The 19870-nt window shown below is 38.0% G+C and overlaps 1 protein-coding gene across 2 annotated transcripts in view; it reads left to right on the forward strand.

The window, feature by feature from the left end:
- Positions 1–8058, forward strand: part of ETS1 (ETS proto-oncogene 1, transcription factor) — a 106119-nt gene extending 98061 nt beyond the window's left edge. For both annotated transcript variants that reach the window (XM_039361576.1, XM_039361577.1), the window contains 2 exons: positions 5333–5451; positions 7305–8058. In XM_039361576.1, coding sequence (XP_039217510.1) covers positions 5333–5451; positions 7305–7520 — 335 coding nt within the window. In that variant the 3' untranslated portion in view covers positions 7521–8058. The remainder of the gene's footprint in view (positions 1–5332; positions 5452–7304) is intronic.
- The last annotated feature ends 11812 nt before the right edge of the window (positions 8059–19870 follow it).

Raw genomic sequence — 19870 nt, forward strand, 5'->3', positions numbered from 1 at the left:
ATAAAGCTTAACAAAGACACTTTTGAGTTATCAAGTACATTGCAGACTCCACAAAAATTAAACAAGGGGAGAGGTCTTTACAGACCTTGGATACCATCTCTGTTTAGTCTGGCCAGTAAACAATGAAAATCCTTAATACATTTCAACTTCAGTTGAACTTGTTTAAATAAAGTGTAATGCAACAAGAATGTATTTGACCTTCAATGATAGACAGTAGATATTTAAGCAGAGGTTAAATAGCCATAATTCAGGTAGATTAAAGAATTGTCTGGCATCCCATTCATGGGATCTCACACCAGTTTTAAATCTTACTCCTAACATTTGTGTTGCAGTGTCTAAATTTTGCTTGATAATCCTCTTGCTTTAAAATCACCAGAGGAATCCAAAACTTAATTTTTTAAAAAGAAAACTCAGGGTGATTCTTTTTTCTTGCTCGTGCAGTGTTGTTTATCCTCTCTCCCTCTTCCACTGGATGGATGTGTGAGGTCATCCTATTTATGTACATCATTTGCTTTTTTGGAGTTCCTTTTCTTTGGAGCAGGAGACAGATGGGGTCCTATTTAAAGTCCAATAATCCCATCAGAGTTTGACTTCTGTTCTAAGTTCATCTGGCACATAGTTGAAGGAACAGAGAGCTTTATCAAACTTTGGCTGCAATGAATAGAGATGTATGATCTTCGGAGACTGACTTCATACTGTGCTGGAGCATGTAGAAACTGGTTCCACTAGGCTTGGCAAGGTGTACCCCAGAAAATTAGCACTGTTTATGTTGCCAGAGCTAAGGAAACTCTGGGTGTAGGAGAAAAAGTGGCAGAACCTGGAGGTGGAGTTAAAAGAGGAATCAGCCTAGAATCCCTACATAGCCACAAGTGACCTACATCCAACTCCCTTGAATTCCATTGACCCTTATCTATTACCAAGCAGTTGCTAACCATTAGTTGAAAAGATTGTTGTGCTTAGACATGAATAGCAATAAATCATTTTAATTGGAACTTCATGTGTGGACCTGGCCTTTTCTGCTTGACATTAGGCCAGATTCTCTTTGCATTCTTGCACATTCTATAGGTGCTCCATTATTATTATTTTTTTTAGTTTCTGGCTGTGTAGTTTTCCTCCCTATGCTATTTCTCATTTCTTTCCCTCTTCTTAACTGTTAAAATATACAACATAGTTTCCAACTAAGCCATGGAGGAGAATGAAAAGCCAGATACCGTTGTGCCATCTCAATGTCTGTGAATTTCTCGGCATTCTTTTTGTTTTTAATCTATGTCTGTAAATTTACCAAATGAAATTCTTAGCACTCCAGCTCAGGAGAGCTAGGAATATTTCCATACTAGCAACACATACATTTTTTGGGGTAGCAACTTCACCAAACATCAGTAAACATGGCGGAAGGAAACTGAAATTGAAAAGGCATGATTGAGTTGACCTTAAATAAAATCGTGTGCATGTCTGAGCAGGGACACTGAACAGGGCAGAAAAATAATGAAAACGTGCATCATATCTGGCAACCTAGAGAGGAAACCACTGTTGTATAAAAGAGAGAGTTTTAAATGTCAGATCTACTCTAAGTATTGCTGAAAGACTATTTAGGTGAGCATCTTGCACTTCCCTTCTAAAGCCTGGGTTGGACTTCAGAGTCTGCCAAAAGTAGTTGCTCAGCTTTTTAAAGAGCCAGGATGGGAAACTCATTCAAAATATGCGAATACCTATACTTAATTAGACTGCAATTCAGAACAAACCAAAACCAGCTTTAAAGAGAGTTATAGGTCTCCGTGTTAAGATCATTTTTTCAATATAGGCAGTTATGATTCATATAAGTGGCTAAAGGCAGGTTACTGCGCATGCATAGAAGAGGAAATCAGAAAAAGATACAGGTCAACAGATGTTAATTTATCAAATTTATAGACTGCTCCCCTCACTCACAGAGGTACTTTTTAGTCCATAAAGAACTTTCTAGTTTGTAGAACTTTCATGCGGCTCACATAACATCAATATGTTCATTCTAAGAGCAAAAGAAGTTAGGGAGAGGAAGTGATGCTGGTCAAAGGTTCAGTTAAAGGAATAATTGTTGTTATTTATTTATTTAAAACAATGCAGAGGCTGCCCAACTCCAAACAATTCTGGGAGGCTTTCTGTATAAAAAATTATAAGAACGACTGACAAAGAAATGGATCATAAACATTCAGAAGGCAAGTTCCCTATTATCAACAACTAATCAAATTGTGTGTATTTATTGATTTGATTAATTTAAAACTCATAGTTATACAGCCATCCATTTTATAGAATGTGACTCTGGGCTGCGTACAATAAAAAAAAAAAACCCACTCATCTACACTCACACTTACAACAACTGGATTTGCGTTTTATATTAAGTCATTTCTTGGTTTTGATTTAGCCCTGCTAACTCCACTGCTACGATTCGTAAAGCATGGTTTAGTGTGTTGTGTAAATGTAACCCATCGTGGCTTCTTTAGCAAACTCTTTCTTAGCCTGTTGTGTAAACCCTTGCTTATTTAGGGTGGAGTCGGTAGTATCTTTGTTAGCATTTCCCAAAATGGCACTGAGGAAAATTCAAGATTTTAGTTTCTTCAGAACTGAAAGTGAAGAAGATGGAAAAAAAAAAAGTCTAAAAATGAATTGTATCTCCTGCTAGACCAGTGGTTCTCAATCTGTGGGTCGGGACCCCATTTGGGGTTGAACGACCATTTCACGGGGGTCGCCAAACAACGCAGTCTGCCATTTTTTCCCCCTTTTCCTTAGCTGTGCTGCTCCCTTTTCTTCTATTGGCTTTTGAAAGCCAATAGAATAGACTCTCTTGAATAGAGTCTAATTCTATTGGCTTTCAAAAGCCAATAGGAATTGTCCAGGCTGTCTCTGCCCTGCTGAGCCCGCCAAAATTTCATTTTGCAAATGGTGCTGCACCAGTTGAGTAGTCCTCGACTTACGACCGGTTGAGCAGTCCTCGACTTACGACCGGTTGGGGGTCGCGGCATTAAAAAGGTTGAGAACCACTGTGCTAGACTTTTCTTGCTTGGAGCCTAATCTGACTTTTTCCAAAAAGAAGGGAAGTATTAAAGCACCAAGTGATTTAATAGGGAGATTAGTCTCCCTCCACCCCTTGTTCAAATTCCCCTGTTCCATCCAACCACAATATCAGGGCTGCCTCTCCTTATATTAATAGTCACCAATTGGCTCCAAGTTTATTTGGTTGTTTTTTTTGTTTCGTTTTGCTTTTTAAACTCAGTGAGATTGTGCAGTTTTTGTTCCTGCATCAACATGCCTTGGAAGGAAGCCAGTAATTTTCATACCTGCCTCCTTTTTATCACTTCTTGGTAAACACTCAGCCAGGAACAAAAAGTCAAGGTCAGGAGAGGCAGCAGGCAAGACGCGGAGGCAGGAGCCTGATGGAGGTCAGGTTGTGGTCAAGCGTCTTTTGGCAGGTGGGAGGGAAGGGCGGCCCCTCCCTTGGCAAGTGATGCCAAAATCCTGTCTAGGTAACTAAGACATAAGCTCTGAACTGCCATACAAACGTCCCATTGAGTTTCCTATTCAGCAGCTGCAATTCCAGGAGAAACCAACTCCTTCTTGAGGCACAAACTTGAAAGACATCCTCCTGTCAACCCACTAGGCATGCACAGCATGGGGATACTATCACAAACATTGTGACAGCTTGTGATAAGCTGATAAGAGAAGAGCAACAAAGATGATTAGGGGGCTGGAGGCTAAAACATATAAGGAACGGTTGCTGGAATTGGGTATGTCTAGTTTAATGAAGAGAAGGACGAGGGGGGACATGATAGCAGTGTTCCAATATCTCAGGGGCTGCCCCAAAGAAGAGGCAGTCAAACTATTCTCCAAAGCACCTGAAGGCAAGAAAAAAAGCAACTGATGGAAACTAATCAAGCAGAGAAGCAACCTAGAACTAAGGAGAAGCAACCTAGAACTAAGGAGAAGCAACCTAGAACTAAGGAGAAATTCCCTGACAGTGAGAACAATTAATCAGTGGAACAACCTGCCTCCAGAAGCTGTGAATGCTCCAACACTGGAAGTTTTTAAGAAGAGACTGGACAACCATTTGTCCGAAATGGTATAGGGTTTCCTGCCTGAACAGGGAGCTGGACTAGATGACCTCCAAGGTCCCTCCCAACTTATTATTATTATTATTATTATTATTATTATTATTATTATCATCATCATTATTATTAGTAGTAGTAATAGTAGTAGTATTAGTACTACTACTACTACTACTACTAATAATAATAATAATAATAATAATAATAATAATAATAATAATAATAATATCTCTCATGAACCCATTATAGCCGAGATAAAATAAGTTAGCTGTTGTTAGTGGTGAGACAATTTAGGACAAGGGGACTTGTCAGAATTTGGACATTCTCATTAGACAATTTGTGGACAATCTCCTCAACTGTCAGAATAGGTTCTGCTATTGACTGAGTGATTGATTCAATTTGTATAGCCACTCCTCTCAAACCAGTGACTCTGGATGGCGAACAATCATGAAAACAATTAAAGCAGGACACAAAAAAGAAACTAAATACAAATAGCAGTCAAGATATATTGTAATACATCGCTTTCATCATATCCAGGAAGCTGGGAAATTCACAAACTTAGGGATCCCAGGGTTGTCACATAGCCAAGTCTTTAAGACTTTCTGAAAGGTGAGCAGGTTCTGGGTCATCCTAATCTCAGGTGCTATGGCAAAAAAGGGCATCTCCTTGTCTTTGCCAGCTGACATTCATTGGCTGATGGGACCCAGAGGATACCCATCTGGCTGGACCAGATTGGACAGGTAGAAAGGAGTAGAAGAAGATGGTCCCTCAGATACTTGGTCCCACGTCATGAAGGCACCTTGCAAGGTGGGCCTTGTTTGGAGAAAAGCAGGTCTTCAAGGAGCTTCAGAGAAACTTTTTATTTGGACACAAGGAACCCTTTTGAAGATAAGCATAGCCATAGCATCTATCATCCTATCTTTTAGTTTTCTAATGAAGATATAACTTTACCAAGACCTTCCTTGTGTGAATGTTTTTTTTTTCCTTTCTGTCTACCAGTTTGAAAACTAACTCTTTCTAATTTATTGCAGTGTTATTCTTGGATTTTAATAATAACTTTTTGCCTTTACTTCACCAGTTTGATTTCAGGGAAGGAGAGTAAAATACATGCTAAATAAACAAACAAACAGTAAAACAGCTCTAACCTGAATGTGGTTTCCTCATTTCTAATTTGTTCCTGGGGACAACATTGCATTTATGGGTTTCATTTCTAGCCTACTTATTTGTTTTTTCTCCCCTTTCCTCTGTCATCTTAGGCAGTGGACCTATTCAGTTATGGCAATTCTTGCTGGAACTTCTGACAGACAAATCCTGCCAATCATTCATTAGCTGGACAGGTGATGGCTGGGAATTTAAACTTTCTGATCCTGATGAGGTAAGTATGGGTTTAATCTGGACTGTACACATGAAAGTCCTGAGTCAAGTTCTTTTTTTTTAAATATATAATTTTTAATTGAATATATTTTTAACAAGGTAAAACAGTGCAAATATTAGAAAAGAAACAAAATCAGAAAGAGTAGTGGAAAGAAAAGGAAAGGAAAGAGAGAGAAAGAAGAGAGAGAGAGAGAGAGAGAAATTATAAAGCAGTCTTTTTGACAGCAGTTATAAATACATTTATATTTTACCCCCCCCCCAAAAGGTTACATACAGTGGTACCTTGGTATTCTGCATTAATTGGTTCCAGGAGATATGATGGGTAGTAAAAAGGATGAGTCTCAACCAAACCATATACATCACTTGACTCTTTGTTTCAGCCAGGAAGAACTTTCTGTCTGTCCTTTTTGCGTATGTCAGTGGCCTTCCCAGCATGGCTGATTTCCTGTCTGCCCTCTGTGGCTGTCCCTCTCCTTTTGCAGTGACCTTCCCAGCATGGCTGGTTTCCTGTCCATTCCCCATCCCACTCTTCCTACAGCTGTGCATCAAGTACTAAACAAAGGCCAAGTACTGGGACAACATTTTCTTTTTTTTCTGTTTTTTTATTGAAAAGTTTTATAAAAGTTACAATATAAACCCCTAAACCAACCCACCCTAAACCCACCCTCTCCCTCCCCCACTTCCCAGAGCTAAGTACAGGGTTACAATTATAATAATCATAATCTAACTAACATTAACCAACTATATCAATAACCAAGTCCATAATGCGCTTTAACTCCCCTTTAGCATAAATATAAACAAATTAAAAGTAAACATAATACTAATAAAAACATAAACAAACATAATATCCTAATTATTAAACTAGTTATTAAACAATACAATATCCAAATTGTTAAACAATACTAATACTACTAATAATAATATTATATAATTAAAACTAAAAAATCCACTATAATAAGCTATTAATAATAATAATATTCTAAAATTTACTCATAAATTAAGTGGAACTTTTTAGTCTGGGACAACAGTTTCATGTCCAAATTTATTGAGTAGTAAATTTGAGACTTTTGAAGCAGTCAAGTACTGGGATACCACTGTAATTTCATTTTTCCATAAGCTACCATTTCTAATCATCAAACCATAAATCACAAGCTCATTTTTGCTCCCCTTTTTCAGCAAAAGGTCCATAAAGGGTTTACAATCCTTGATAAATGTAATAGTTGAGCTTTCGCTATGCAAACAAGTTAATTTTGCCATCTCTGCTGGTTCTATCTTCACCAATCATTCCTCCGTTGTGGGTATATCAGAGTCTTTCCATTTCTGAACATATAATAGTCTCATCACAAAATAATCATCTATGGCTCTTTTCTAGTTATCTATCCATTAATCCCGATAAGCTCTGCTTTGAGCTAAAACTTAGTCTTTAAAATTTATTTTATCATTGTCTGTATTTGAACCCAAAATGTTCTGCCTTTTCTGCAAGCCATATTAAAATGGGCCTTTGTGTTGCCCACATTTCCAACATAAACTTGAAATTACTTTACACATTCTGTCAAGTTCTTTTTATTAAGGAATTTCCGTAGGAGTTGACCAGGCTGAGCCCAAGAGATGGGTCAAATGTGTCATTACTCATGAATCCCTATGCGCCCACAAGAAATCTAAATGCAGCACACCTTGAATTCCTTTTTATTCTTAACTCCCGCACATTTCCCTTCACCGCTTGTAGTTCAGATTACTGTAGAGAGCTTAAGCTTGCAATAAATCTTTATACTCATTTGAAGTGCCTGGATCTTCTGATTTCCCCAGTGCTTGACAATTTTGTGAACTAAATTTTATGGGGTTCCCATTCTCCAGGTGGCAAGGAGATGGGGCAAGCGGAAAAACAAGCCAAAAATGAACTATGAGAAGCTGAGCCGTGGATTGCGTTACTACTATGACAAGAACATCATCCACAAAACTGCAGGGAAACGCTATGTGTATCGTTTCGTATGTGATCTGCAAAGTTTGTTGGGGTACACACCTGAAGAGCTCCATGCCATGCTGGATGTGAAGCCAGATGCTGATGAGTGAATGGATCCATTTTACCAAAATTGAACAATCTGCAGAACATAAGGACTTTTATTTCTTTCTTACCCCCAATCTTTATTTTCCTTTAAAAAAGAAAAAAGAAAAAGCATACTTTTTCATTGGTTGTACTTAAGAAGGGGTAGGATTTTAAGCTTTTGAATGAAACTGTGACATAGGTTGGCTGGGAGGAGAAAGAACAAAGTTTCCAATTCCAGTTCCACCTCCAATTCTTTTTGGAGTTGTATTTGCAGCTGGGATCTTAGAAGTCAGGAAAAGGACAACCGTTTTGTTCCATCTATTTAATGAATTCATATCATCCCCTTTCTTCCTGGTCTTAAAAACTGACAATCGGTGTGCTTGTAAGACAGCCTGTCTTTAACTGATGGAGAACAGTCGTAAGTGGCAAACTATCCTGTTTTACAGGAAAAAATATATCTGAATAACAAAGTACTGTGACCTCAGATAATTTTGCATTTCATAAAACAGGTCTCTGTTCTTCTGTTTGTCAGGGGGGACCAAAAAAAAAAATCCTTTTTTTTTTTAAAAAAGAAAATGTTTAAAAGAAATGGTATTTTATTAAATTTTGTGCCAGTATTTTTTAAAATAGTCTTAAGCTCTAAAATGGTTTCAGTATTGCAAAAATCATGTGTTTGTTTGTTTTGCCAGCTGTGGATTTTTATCACCATTGTGGAAAAACAAAATATGTCTCTCTATATATAGAACTCCACTAGAAATGGACAGATGGGATGGACCAATAGAAATGGGGAACTCTAGATGAATGGGTGTTTTGCTTGAATGCTAGATTTCCTGCACTTTATTCTCTTATGTCAATAGCTCTGTGCCTCTGCTTGCGCATTTTCAATCGTGCCATTTTCATTCCTGAGATTTTATTTAGATTTTCCTCTACATGTTATGAGTATATGCTTATCTAGGATACTTTAAAGAAGTATTGTTATGGTTCTGGCTAATGAAACACTTCAAAGAACTTCCAGACATTTATTTTCCTAAAAATCAGTGATTGTTACAAAATGTGGGCACAGACATAATGAGGGATGCTAGGATCTAAGTTCTCTTCCTCTGAGCAGTTAAATTATCAGCATGTTCCCTCCCTAAATTAGCAGTCATATATCACATTATCCAATTAGTGTGAAGGTCATAGGTTTTCTTCCTCTTTCTTTCCCGGGCTTTACCCCACCCCCCTTTTGCTCTGTATTAACCCCATAAATACCAGACAGTTCTGCATATTGTCAAAAGCAAGAATATACAATATTTTCAGCGTTGACAGTCTTGTTCTACTCATCAGAGTCTGGTAGCATCTATTCAGACTAATAGATTTTATTCAAAGATTTAGCTCTCAAAGGTTTATGCTTCTTATTGTGTCCACCTAGAAAGATGCTATCCAGTCTGTCTGATTTTTGCCCACCATAAACTAACATGGCTTTCTTTCGACAATGATTCCATTGTTGAAAAGTAGGATGGTTGATTCTTTTGTTGTGGGCACAACTCAATTGTCCATCTGTTTCAGCTTGTTTCTGCTTCTTTTCACAGGTATCAGGTGCTATGATGCTTTATTATGGATAGTGCCTTGCAATAGGACCAAATCGCTGAATCGGTTTTCAGACTGAGCTGGAAAATCCCATTCAGGCTGATTTTTCCGAATCAAGCTGAATCACTGAATTGGGTCAGATTTACAATGGGAATCAGATTGGAATCAATCACATTCTGTAACAATCTGCAACGGAGTATTTTATAAGGAAAGAGTCAGTAATCTCTAAGTATTCTTTTTAGATAATGTAAGCACATCAAACTATATGGGCTTCTGACTTCTGATCAATATGTCTATGTTCATAAGGATAAGAATTAAGATTAGGTGGGGAATATCAATATACATTAGGGGTCTTCTCTAATTTGGCAGATATTTTTATTTTCATTGAATGGGTTTAAAATAAATCAGAGCCACCAAGCACGATCCCAAGTTACAATATATATGCTAATTTTTCTCCATGCTACGTTATCCAAAAATAAACAGGCTTGGTTGGTGTTAGGTGCAGTTGTAGATGGGTTTTGATTCTTCAGTTCCATCATCCTGATTGAGATACAAGGAAAGAAAAATTGTATGAGAATGCAAAAGCTGATTGTTAGCCCCTTAAATGCCCGAGTCCTAAATATCTACTATCGCAAAAAAGAAAAAAACAAACAGATTTTAAAATGCATCTTTAAAATCTTTGAAAAGATGTTATTAACAGATGACCTTTTCCTGCTAGTTTTTGCTGTTTGTTTGTTTTTAATATTTTTCAAGAAGGGGGCAGGTTGAAGTTCAATGGGTTAATTTCTTTTCCTTTCTTCACTGTCTATTAGGATATATTTTATGGTGTGTGGGAGGGAGTATAGAATAATAAGATATTCTATGAACTTATATACATCCTCTTTCTGCCCTATCTCAAATCATCTGCTGATTTAAAAATGTGACTCGCAATTGAAAAGGCTTTACAAAAATTGAAATCAAGGGAAAAGAACCTTATTTTACTAGAGGTCTGGACCCTAAGTTGTCACTCCCTTGAGTACATCTGCCCAGTGCTTGAGTGAGACCAATGGCTGTTATCAGCCTCACAGTTTTTAGGTCAACATTTAAACATTTGTGTTGTACACCACTGAAATGTGGTGTGAAATACTCTGTGTGAAATACTCTGCAAAAAACAAATGTGGAGAACCAATATTTGCAACCAGAGAATAGTAATATGATCTTCACTCACCTCCGCCCCCCCCAAATCCCCCCAAATCTGTAATAGAAATGAATCATTTCAGTCATGCAAAATTGAAAGTGGGACAACTTTGAGTTGCTTGAAGTGTCAGCAGAATTTGACATAGAGCAGGTAGAACAAAGAATGTTGTCACTGTAGTTAAGAAAAACAAATGAATTCACTATATTTTAGGAAGACCCACTCCTCCAATTGAATTGGCTTTGATAGGCCAGATTCAGGCTGCGTTTCAAAAGGCATTGCCACCTGATACGATAAAAAGATAGCCTGTTTTGAGTTTAATTTGAGCCTCTGTGAGTTCATGAACAAATTCACGTCATTTTCTTGGCAACAGTATAAAAGCGGTTTGCTTTTTCTTTCTAGGATGTGTATGTTTGTGTGGGTGTTTTCAGCTTTTCAGACTAGCTTACAGCTCTGGCTGTTCCAGAAGTTCTCCTATCAAAGTACTGGATGGGTCTGATTTTATTTAGTTTTTTCATAATCAGTCAAGAGCAGTTAGATGCCTTTCAGATAAAGCTTTTGTAGTAGTGAGACACAACCTGGCTCACAATTTGTCCCCCAAACCTTGAACGTGGCCCTTAGAGCACCTCCAAAGTTGCAACAAAATTTATTTATTTTTCATGTGACAGGAAGGGTCAAACAAAAGAGCCATTGTCTTCAAAGTATTTAATTTAATTTTAATTAAAATTCCATATGAAATCAATTTTAGTTTTTCTACTGATCCCTTCTTTTATATTAACCAGGTAATTGTAAAGCAAGGCTGTTTGAAGCCATGAATGTACCATAAAGGCTTTTGCAGTTGTTTCAAGGACTGTCACTCATCAACATTCCTGAATGTATTTTCACTCCAGTAGAGAGGAAGTGAAGTGGAGTTAGGAAGATTAGCAGTGACAGACTTGCTTTTCTTGATACCTTTTCGCTGGAGTTGGATCACTTTTATGGCATGTTAAGGTCTATCTTCTATTATGCCTCTAACTGCATGATATAGAACTGCTAACGGTGTTGAGAATATGGTTAACTAGGTCAGTAGCTGTAGCCAGATCTGCAAATGCTCAAAACAAAACAAAAAAACCAAAATCCTGATAATTCCACCATTCTCAGTCTTGTACTGATTAGCCCAAATATCCAAAGTCTGTCTGTGTAGATAGCCAGGTTGTGAGCAGTGGATGACATCCATAAACTTAAGGACCGACTGAAAATTCTTGTATGGTTTAGAGGAAGATAAGCTTGGTATTTCTTGGAAAGATACAGAAAGAAGATTTTGAGCAAGGAATACTGATAATAGCAGTTATTCTTGCAATGAAAGAAATGAAATCAGGACCAAAGGCTCAACAAGATTTGATTCCAGTGGAGTGAAATGAGGATATGAATAGAAAATGAGAAAGAAGGATTAGTGGACGTGGAAAAGGATGGTATTCCTAAAACCTCACATCTTTTATTTCCTTGTTGTCATCTATGGTATTTGGGGGCTTTAGCCCTAAACCAAGAGATAAAGATCAGACTCTAAGATATTACTGTGTATATGTAGAAGACAACTTGTATTATAAGTAAAGTCACTGTATCTCAGAGTTATTATCCTTGTCAGCCTCTGAAAATAGACATCCGACTATTTGGGGGTAATTCACATTGTTGTTTTTTTTAAAGTTAATTTAAAAAGCAAATTCATTTGACATGCTATTCAAATGACTTTGTCCTTTGCATTATGCATTAAAAAAACCTAATGTAACAGAAGCAATCTTTTCCAGGCCGATAGATCCAGATGTGCTGAAATTTTAAGTTTCAGAATTTGAATCTATTGGCCATGTTAGTTGCAATTCCAGAAATTAAGGTCCCAGGACCTTACATGGACAAAATTGTTTTAGAAGATTTAACTACTGGTGTTGAATTGTTGAGTTTATTTCAGAGTTTGGAATGCTCTGTGCAAAAACTGAATACAATAAATATGTTGAAGCAAGATTAATGGCAGCAAAACATACAATGGTCAAGATTTTTTTCTGGGGATATATTCCCATCTTTTGATTTATTTTTTTTCAGTCAGGTATTTATAAGGAAACATGAAACAAAGGTCATAGTGATACTTAGTATTCCTATGATATAATCCTTTCCTTCTTGATTCAGGAGTAAACTGTGCCAACTTCAAAGGAAATTTGACGAGAAAGATGTATGTAACACTGAAGTTTTAGGATATTAATTCAGAGTAGCTTTCTCCAACTTGTGTCTTCCATCTGTGTAGAAATTTGTAGGAGTTTAATACATTTGATGAAGAAGGCTGCTTTAGACCAGGGGTAGGCAACCTTGGCTCTTTTATAACTCGTGGACTTGGCTCAGGAATCCTGGGAGTTGAAGTCAACAAATCATAAAAGAGCCATGGTTGCCTACCCCTGCTTTAGACCAACTGAAGATAAGCCTATTTTTATACTGTTGGGTTTATACCTTTTTGGATTAAGAATCAGCAAACACTTGTGATTTTGACATGAAACAGAGCATCTCTACTCAAGTATATTTGGGGAAGTCCTCATGGTTTAGAACTGGTTGATTTTTAACCTTCTAATAGACCTGCTTTATATTCTGTCAAATTCTATATGTTCATTAATGATAAAAAACAAACTTGTACTTTTTTTACTCAGTCATTTGGCTGGTACCTGTGATGGAGAGGTTAACAGGAAAGTTAGTGGCTGCTAATTAGAGCTGAGTCATTTTTCCTAAGTAGACGGCACAAAATATTCCAGAAAGCTGAGTATTTCCAGTTAAAAGGTCTCAGACGGCAGACTTGGAGATGATATCTGTCCACTGAGATCTTCCTACATGTGTTTGTCTTTTGTCCATTAGAAGCAGTGGCCATTGTGTTATTTAGATTCGGTTAACTTCATAAAGATAAAAATCAGCTTCAAGCCCATTTAGACCGTGTAGGTCACATACAACTCCATTTTGTTACCTTGTATGCAAAGCTGGTTTTGCCATTGGCTTCTGGGCTTCCTGGTTTGGAGCTATTGATTCTTCAAGCATCCATTTTGAATGACCTTTCCTCAACTTTTGGTTCATGTTGCTTGGTCTACTTAGTGTTGACTGGAAGAAATTTTGCACCTACAACCAAAAACTGGCGATTTCCCCAATATTTTGAATCTGATTCAATCTGTCCAGTGTTCACAACAGATATATTCTCAGGGATCTTGAAAGGGCAATGGAGCGTCAGCCATGCTGCCTGGCAGCCCCAGTGGCGTTCTTCCCTTATCAGTGTTTATACCTAATTTTCTGCCATCTACCTTTCAATGCAATGACAGACAGGCAGTATCATATATTTTTTTCAAAAGTGTGTGTTCTCCTTGCACTAGCAGAGATACTTCACTCAGCTCTGTGAATTAGATAAGGAAGAAAGGTGCAAAGTTAATGGTTATTGACAATTGGAAAGTTTTTGTCAAAAGGGGTTCGGGCCTCATTCACATATTATATGTTTGGCTTACTTTTAAAATAACAACAACCAGGGTGTCTGCTTAACCACAGAATGGTGTGAAACAGTTGTACAAAAAGCCAATTCAGCATAGAAATTACAGTTACCACAGAACTGCCAGTTGGTTTCTTCCGTTTTGTTTCTGATGGAGTCTCTATAGATGGAATGAACTAGCGTCACCATTCCAAAGATGTCTGAAGTAAATTATGCTTGATGTATGCATATCTATTATGACAGAAATATCTCCAGGAATTAACTGCCTCAGTGAACAATTTTTTTTTTGAAAAAAAAAATATTGTGTTCTTTTTTTTTTGTCTTTGTTTTATATCTGTTTTTTTTTTAAGCTGATAAGTTTAGGAGAAGAAGAAAAGATTGTTATATTATGCTCTTCAACTATTTTCCAACTTGTATTTTCATATAATTTATATTTTATAGAAGTGAAAAAAATGCCTTAAAAGCAAAATGTTTTTGTTTTTGTTTTTATAAAGGAGAAAAAGCAGGTGCTTTTTAGGAGAAAAAAAAAAAAGAAAGGAAAGAAAACCAAACTCAGCTGAGGTAGCTTAGAGATGTAGCGTTATCTGTGTTTTTTAAGAAATTCAAAATCGCAACCTCTCCCACACTGAAAACTTAATAGGGAGTGGAAGAGATTTTGTTTTGATTGCTGATGCTGGCACATCATTCTTCTGGAGAGTTTTTATATACCGTAGCCTTATTTCTGATTGTATTCAAAATTAAAATATTGCAAAGACATGCCGTGTTTGCTTTTGTCTATTTATGTGTTTGTTTGTTTATGTCCTGCCTTTATTATTTTCATAAATAACTCAAGGGAGTGAACATATCCAACACACTATCCTTCCTCTATTTTCCCCACAACAATAACCCTGTGAGGTGGGTTGGGCTGAGAGACAGAGACTGGCCCAAAGTCACTCCATTTTATTCCTAGGATGGGACTAGAACTAGTATTCTCAGTCTCCTGGTGATTGGCCCCAAAGTCATCCAACTGCTTTCATGCCTAAGGCGGGACTAGAATTCATACTCTCCTGGTGATTAGCCCAAAATCACCCAGTCCACTTTCATGCCTAAAGCAGGACTAAGACTCACTGCCTTATGGTTTCTAATCTAGTGCCTTAACTATTAGACCAAAGTGGCTCTCTAGGTTTGATTGGAGACCAAAATATAGTGGTCATTAAGGGGATGGTAGCTCATGATAAATACTTGCTTTGCATTCAAAATCCCTAATTTACTTTCAAGCATCTCCAGCTATGAGTAGCTTCTGTCTGAAACTCGGCAGAGGCCTCCCATTCAGAGCTGGTCTAGCTGTTAAATGGACCAAAACTACAGCAGCTTCCTAGCCTTCATTATACCTATTTAAAACTCTTTCCAGATATTCTGAGAAAAAAATTAAAATGAAAGGGGAAAGTAGAATTGCAACATGTTGTTACATCAAATAAATATATACTAATTTTTAGGTCATTAGATTGGAGTCTCTTTTTTTCAGCCCACGAGAGAAACCTTAGATTAAAATGTTAGCCTCCTGTATCAAAAGCCTCTATTCTCCTATGGAACTCTGGTTCAGACATATATAGTTTAGTTAGGTTGGCTCTCTAGGAATCATGGCTCTTCAGGTCCAGGAAAGCTAAGGAAAAATTCCTCACCTGAATCTGGGCAAAACTGAGCTAGTAGATCCATTGATTCTATATCTGGGAAAGTACGTGTCCAAGAAGACACACTAATCTCCTTAAGACATAAAAACAACGATATCAAACTAATTGTATTGTTATGTATATGATTTGGTCTTGTTAGAAGTGATAGGAATCCTGATTTGGTCCTAAGATTAATCAAGGCATTGAGAGAAGAATGTGAATTTTTCTGTTCTTCTCCTCACTAATCAGAGGAGACCGGTGATCTTGTACCATCAGAATGAGCAGGAATTCTGGCTGATCAGTCGGTCAGAGAACGTCTGTCATTTGGGAATCTCTAGACATGAGAATCCAAGGTTTATCTCTCCTTTGGCTTGTTAACAGACTCCTGACACATATCCCAACTCCTTCAAGGAGTTTGGACATGACAGCTACACCTGATAAGATAGCGAAGGACAACCAGCTTTTCAGCAGCCACTTCTGAAACTCCAGGGCCAATGAAGATAGTCTAGGATCTGCTTTGTGTTTATGACTCATCTTGACTCCTTGCACTTGCATAATGGAATTGTCAGGTTATGTTTGGACCAGCTTTATTTAAAACTTAGCTCGCCCACCTGGTGGGCTCCTGGATGTGTTACTTAGACTGGAAAACAACTGACTCAAAGAACTGGAGAACTACATACAATTCAGTCCCTTTTTGAATTAATGAATCCTTCTGAACAATTTCTGCTTCAAAAGCCTAACTCCACATTTCAATGATTCAAATGGAATTGACTCAAGAATCTAGACTGAATGTCAAAAAGGGTTGCCTCAATGTCTCAAAAGGTGCTTTTTCCTTTTTTTTCCCTTGAAGACGTTTCGCTTCTGGCCAGAACTGATGAAACTCCTTGGATGAGAAGCAAAATGTCTTCAAGGAAGACAAAGAAAGTCCAGCTGCCTTTTGGGGAAAAAAAACCACCTTTGGGACAACCATGACCGGGATGACTGAGAATCTCCATAGACAGATTGCCTCAATGATTGCCTCTTCAAATGAAAAATCTCAGATCAGTATCAGCCCCAGAAATCTTCATAATGTTAGCAGGACCACAGCAAGCAAGCTCATTTGCTGCATTAGTCTGGTGCAGAGAGACACAACAGACAGATCTTTATTTATTTCTCCTGCAATCAAAAGGTCTTTACTAAAGCAGAAACCAGCTACTTTCTGCATGTCAGCTTTGGAAAGGGCCAAAATCAGGATCTGCCCAGTGGAATTGGGCCTGACTTCTTCTTCTGCAGCTGCAGGTGACTCCAACAACTGGCTGGCTGGCTGGTGGAAGATGCCAACGTTGCTTTCAGAGTCAGCACTTTCCACCGCCTGCTCTGTTTTCTTTCCACCCAGGGTTTCGCCTGCTGGGCGAAGGCTTCTGAACAGCATCCAACAGAAACTTTCCAGTGTTCCTCCTCCCCCTCCTGTCCCTTTCATCCTCCAGCCTACATTTTGCAAAAAAAATGAGTCCTCTATTAAAGCCACAATGGGGTATTCTGCCAGGCAGTTCCTTTCAGTTGAACTGACAACGGCTTGCTGTAACAAAGGCCTGGCTGCAGCATTCAGCCTCAACGTTTTCTGCTTGAGCTTCAGCGGAAGAAGAACGCCACAGGGAAAATACAAGGGCAAAGCTGCTAGAAATACTGAGGAATATTTTTTTTTACCAGCTGTGAGCTGGTAGAGAAAGCCATGGAGCTGCATGAAGTTCTTGAGAGACTTGATGTTGCATGCTCATGGGATTTCTGAGCTGCAGACTGACTACGTCATATTTGCAAGACCAAGCTTTCCTTGGGGAAAGCAATAACCAAGGGCTCAGTCAATTGTCAGGTAGGGGAAGGGTGGCCTTCCTTCTCCAGACTCTCTCGCATAAAAGAAACAATCCACTGAAACAAAAGCATTGGCCTCTTGTCATTGTCTACTCCAGAAGATGTATTGTAGGTCTGTCAGATCTGTGGATGATCACAAGAGAACATTTTATGTATTGTTCGATGCAATTTTGCAGTCATCCAGAATTTTGTAGAACTTTTAAACCCCAAAAGTGCATTAAATACGAGAAGTCATAATGAAGGGTGGGTCAGAGATGGTGTTACCATAATTTTCCCCAGCATGGTGCTACAGATGAGGTAGAAGGAAATAGGTAAAAAGACATTGATGCCAAAGTTACTTGAAAAACGGGCTCATGTGCCTTGATGAAACGACTACAGTTAGATTAAAAAAGAGTACCAAGAATTTTTTTCCCTCATCCCTAACCACTTATAATGATCATTCTCAGTATGTTCATCGTGTTAGCTTATATTCAGAAAACCTCTTCTTCTTGACTATGAATACCTCAATTCAGTTATTGTGGAGCAATTAAAAGGTGATGGATCTCCATGAATGTTACTAACGTGCAACTGATATATGAATCATGTTTGATTTTCTGTGCTTGCTTGCTTGTTATCTTCATGGTAACTAGTCACCTTTAGGGCAAATCAGCAACAAGCCAGGAAAAGGAAACTTTAGAACAATATTATTTTCCTTCTCTAAGCTTTCTCTGCTTAGCAGAAAGGATGATACTGGCATAGGAGACTCACAAGTTTCGGATTGCAATCTGACTTAGATCAATGTTAAGAGTTTTCTGCAGTCCAGAACTTTTTGGCAAAAGCTCTGTTTTCTCTGGGCCAAGAGCCAGACTGAGCATTCTTGAGTTCTTGATACAGGCATCATTACCTCTTGGAAGAGACTTCAGGAATTGAAATGTGGACATCCCTCTCCATCTTTGCCCAGCCATAAAATATTTTAGTAATAAATCCAAAGCAGGTAATGGAAAGAAGTCTCACACACAAGAGCATTTAGGGACATCGTTCCAGGCTTTTCAAGGGCGGCTGAGTAGGATGAACTGTACATAAAGAGATGAACGTCATGGAAATCATGACTCATCAGATACAGTGGTGGAACTCCCGCTTTCATGCCAGTGCCTAACATCAGGAAAAGCACTGTAGCCTTCACAAAGGCAGTGGCCGTAAATGCACTCATTCATAAGTACAGCCCAATAGGCAAAAATGTGAATTGGTTCTAAGATGTCCGTGGAACTGTAGGATGCTGATATTCACACAGGACTGGTGCCTGGATTTTTCTTCAGGCCACATTTTTTTTCTGACATTTTCTCCCCAGTTAAAAAATAAAGCTTCATGACTTGGACTGCTTTTTTCCTTCTTATGTATCCTTGGACCTTGTCATTTTCATTTTCATTCATAATCTGGAACGTTTATTAGCCAGCTTATACATGCAGTCTTTTTCATCGATGAAGAAACCATTTAGTTTGATATAGCTCACATATTGCTATGTTCAGTTTTGAACATTGTATGATATCAGTGCAATCAGAGTGTGGCTTGTCAAGCATAGTTGCTGGCTTGGCAAAAAAATAAAAATAAACTCAAACAATGGTTTGGTCAATCAGTTGAGGCAAACTATGGTTTAGGGCAAAGTGTTAAACCAACCTATGTGACTCTAGTCTGTTGTTGCTTATTCAACCTGGCCAGACTTTTTTTTTGTGATTAAAACATATTTCTCTCACCAGCAAATATAATTGCAGCCAACCTTCAAAAGAAGCTACTTTATAATCTGTTGCTATTCCATTGACTGATCTGGCGTGAGAGGAAGCAGCTGCAGTTAGAATTAGGAAACAGGAAGATACTGTGGATTAGGCTTTTCCCTCTACAGTGAAACTTTCCCTTGTTATATTTGTACAATATTTAAATTCCATCTACCTAGTTATCTAGCATTAATTTCATCCTGGCTTAGTATCCATCTTAATGATCCTCAAAGACTGATCTGTGGAGAGCTGAAATGGTCCATTTACATTATTCCTTTTATGAAGAGTCTTCCACTTCATCATTTAAACATTTAGTCTGCCAGGTCTTTTGGGCAAAGAGGTTGAAATGATGTGTGTGTATACCACACACACAGACCTCTGACAGAATGTGTCAGTGTGTGCACAGTCTTATTGCATGAGATAACCCAGGAGTAAACACAGTAAACAGTGGTCTATATTAATGGTGATTTATCTTACACTATCTTCAATATCATACACCAGTAACAACATACATACACATGCTAATACAACAGGATCTAACACAGAGCAGTTACAGCAGGAAAATGGAAGAGAGGAAACACATCTGAGGAGCCTTCCCTTTTATATAAAGGCTCTTAAAGAGACACAGACCCTGCTGAGTCCTCCCCATCATTACATCTTACATTACATAAGCTGGATAGCTGTTAAATTATTACCTTGACAGAATAACTAGATTTTGTACCATAGTTCTTGCTCCATATGTTGTCTCCTAGTAGAGGATAGCATCTTTGTAACATTGGATCTACTTGGAATGTTCTGGCTTTTAGTATGAATATCTGTCGGCATGAATGGGTGGATATCTCTAACCTCCTGACTGTAATAGATTTTTATTAGCAATGATCTTCAGTTTCTGTTCACTGCTTCTCCC

Source organism: Crotalus tigris, unplaced genomic scaffold (genome assembly GCF_016545835.1).
Source record: "Crotalus tigris isolate CLP2741 ecotype Arizona unplaced genomic scaffold, ASM1654583v1 scf7180000019302.1197242, whole genome shotgun sequence".
In the NCBI taxonomy this organism is placed as follows: Eukaryota; Metazoa; Chordata; class Lepidosauria; order Squamata; family Viperidae; genus Crotalus; species Crotalus tigris.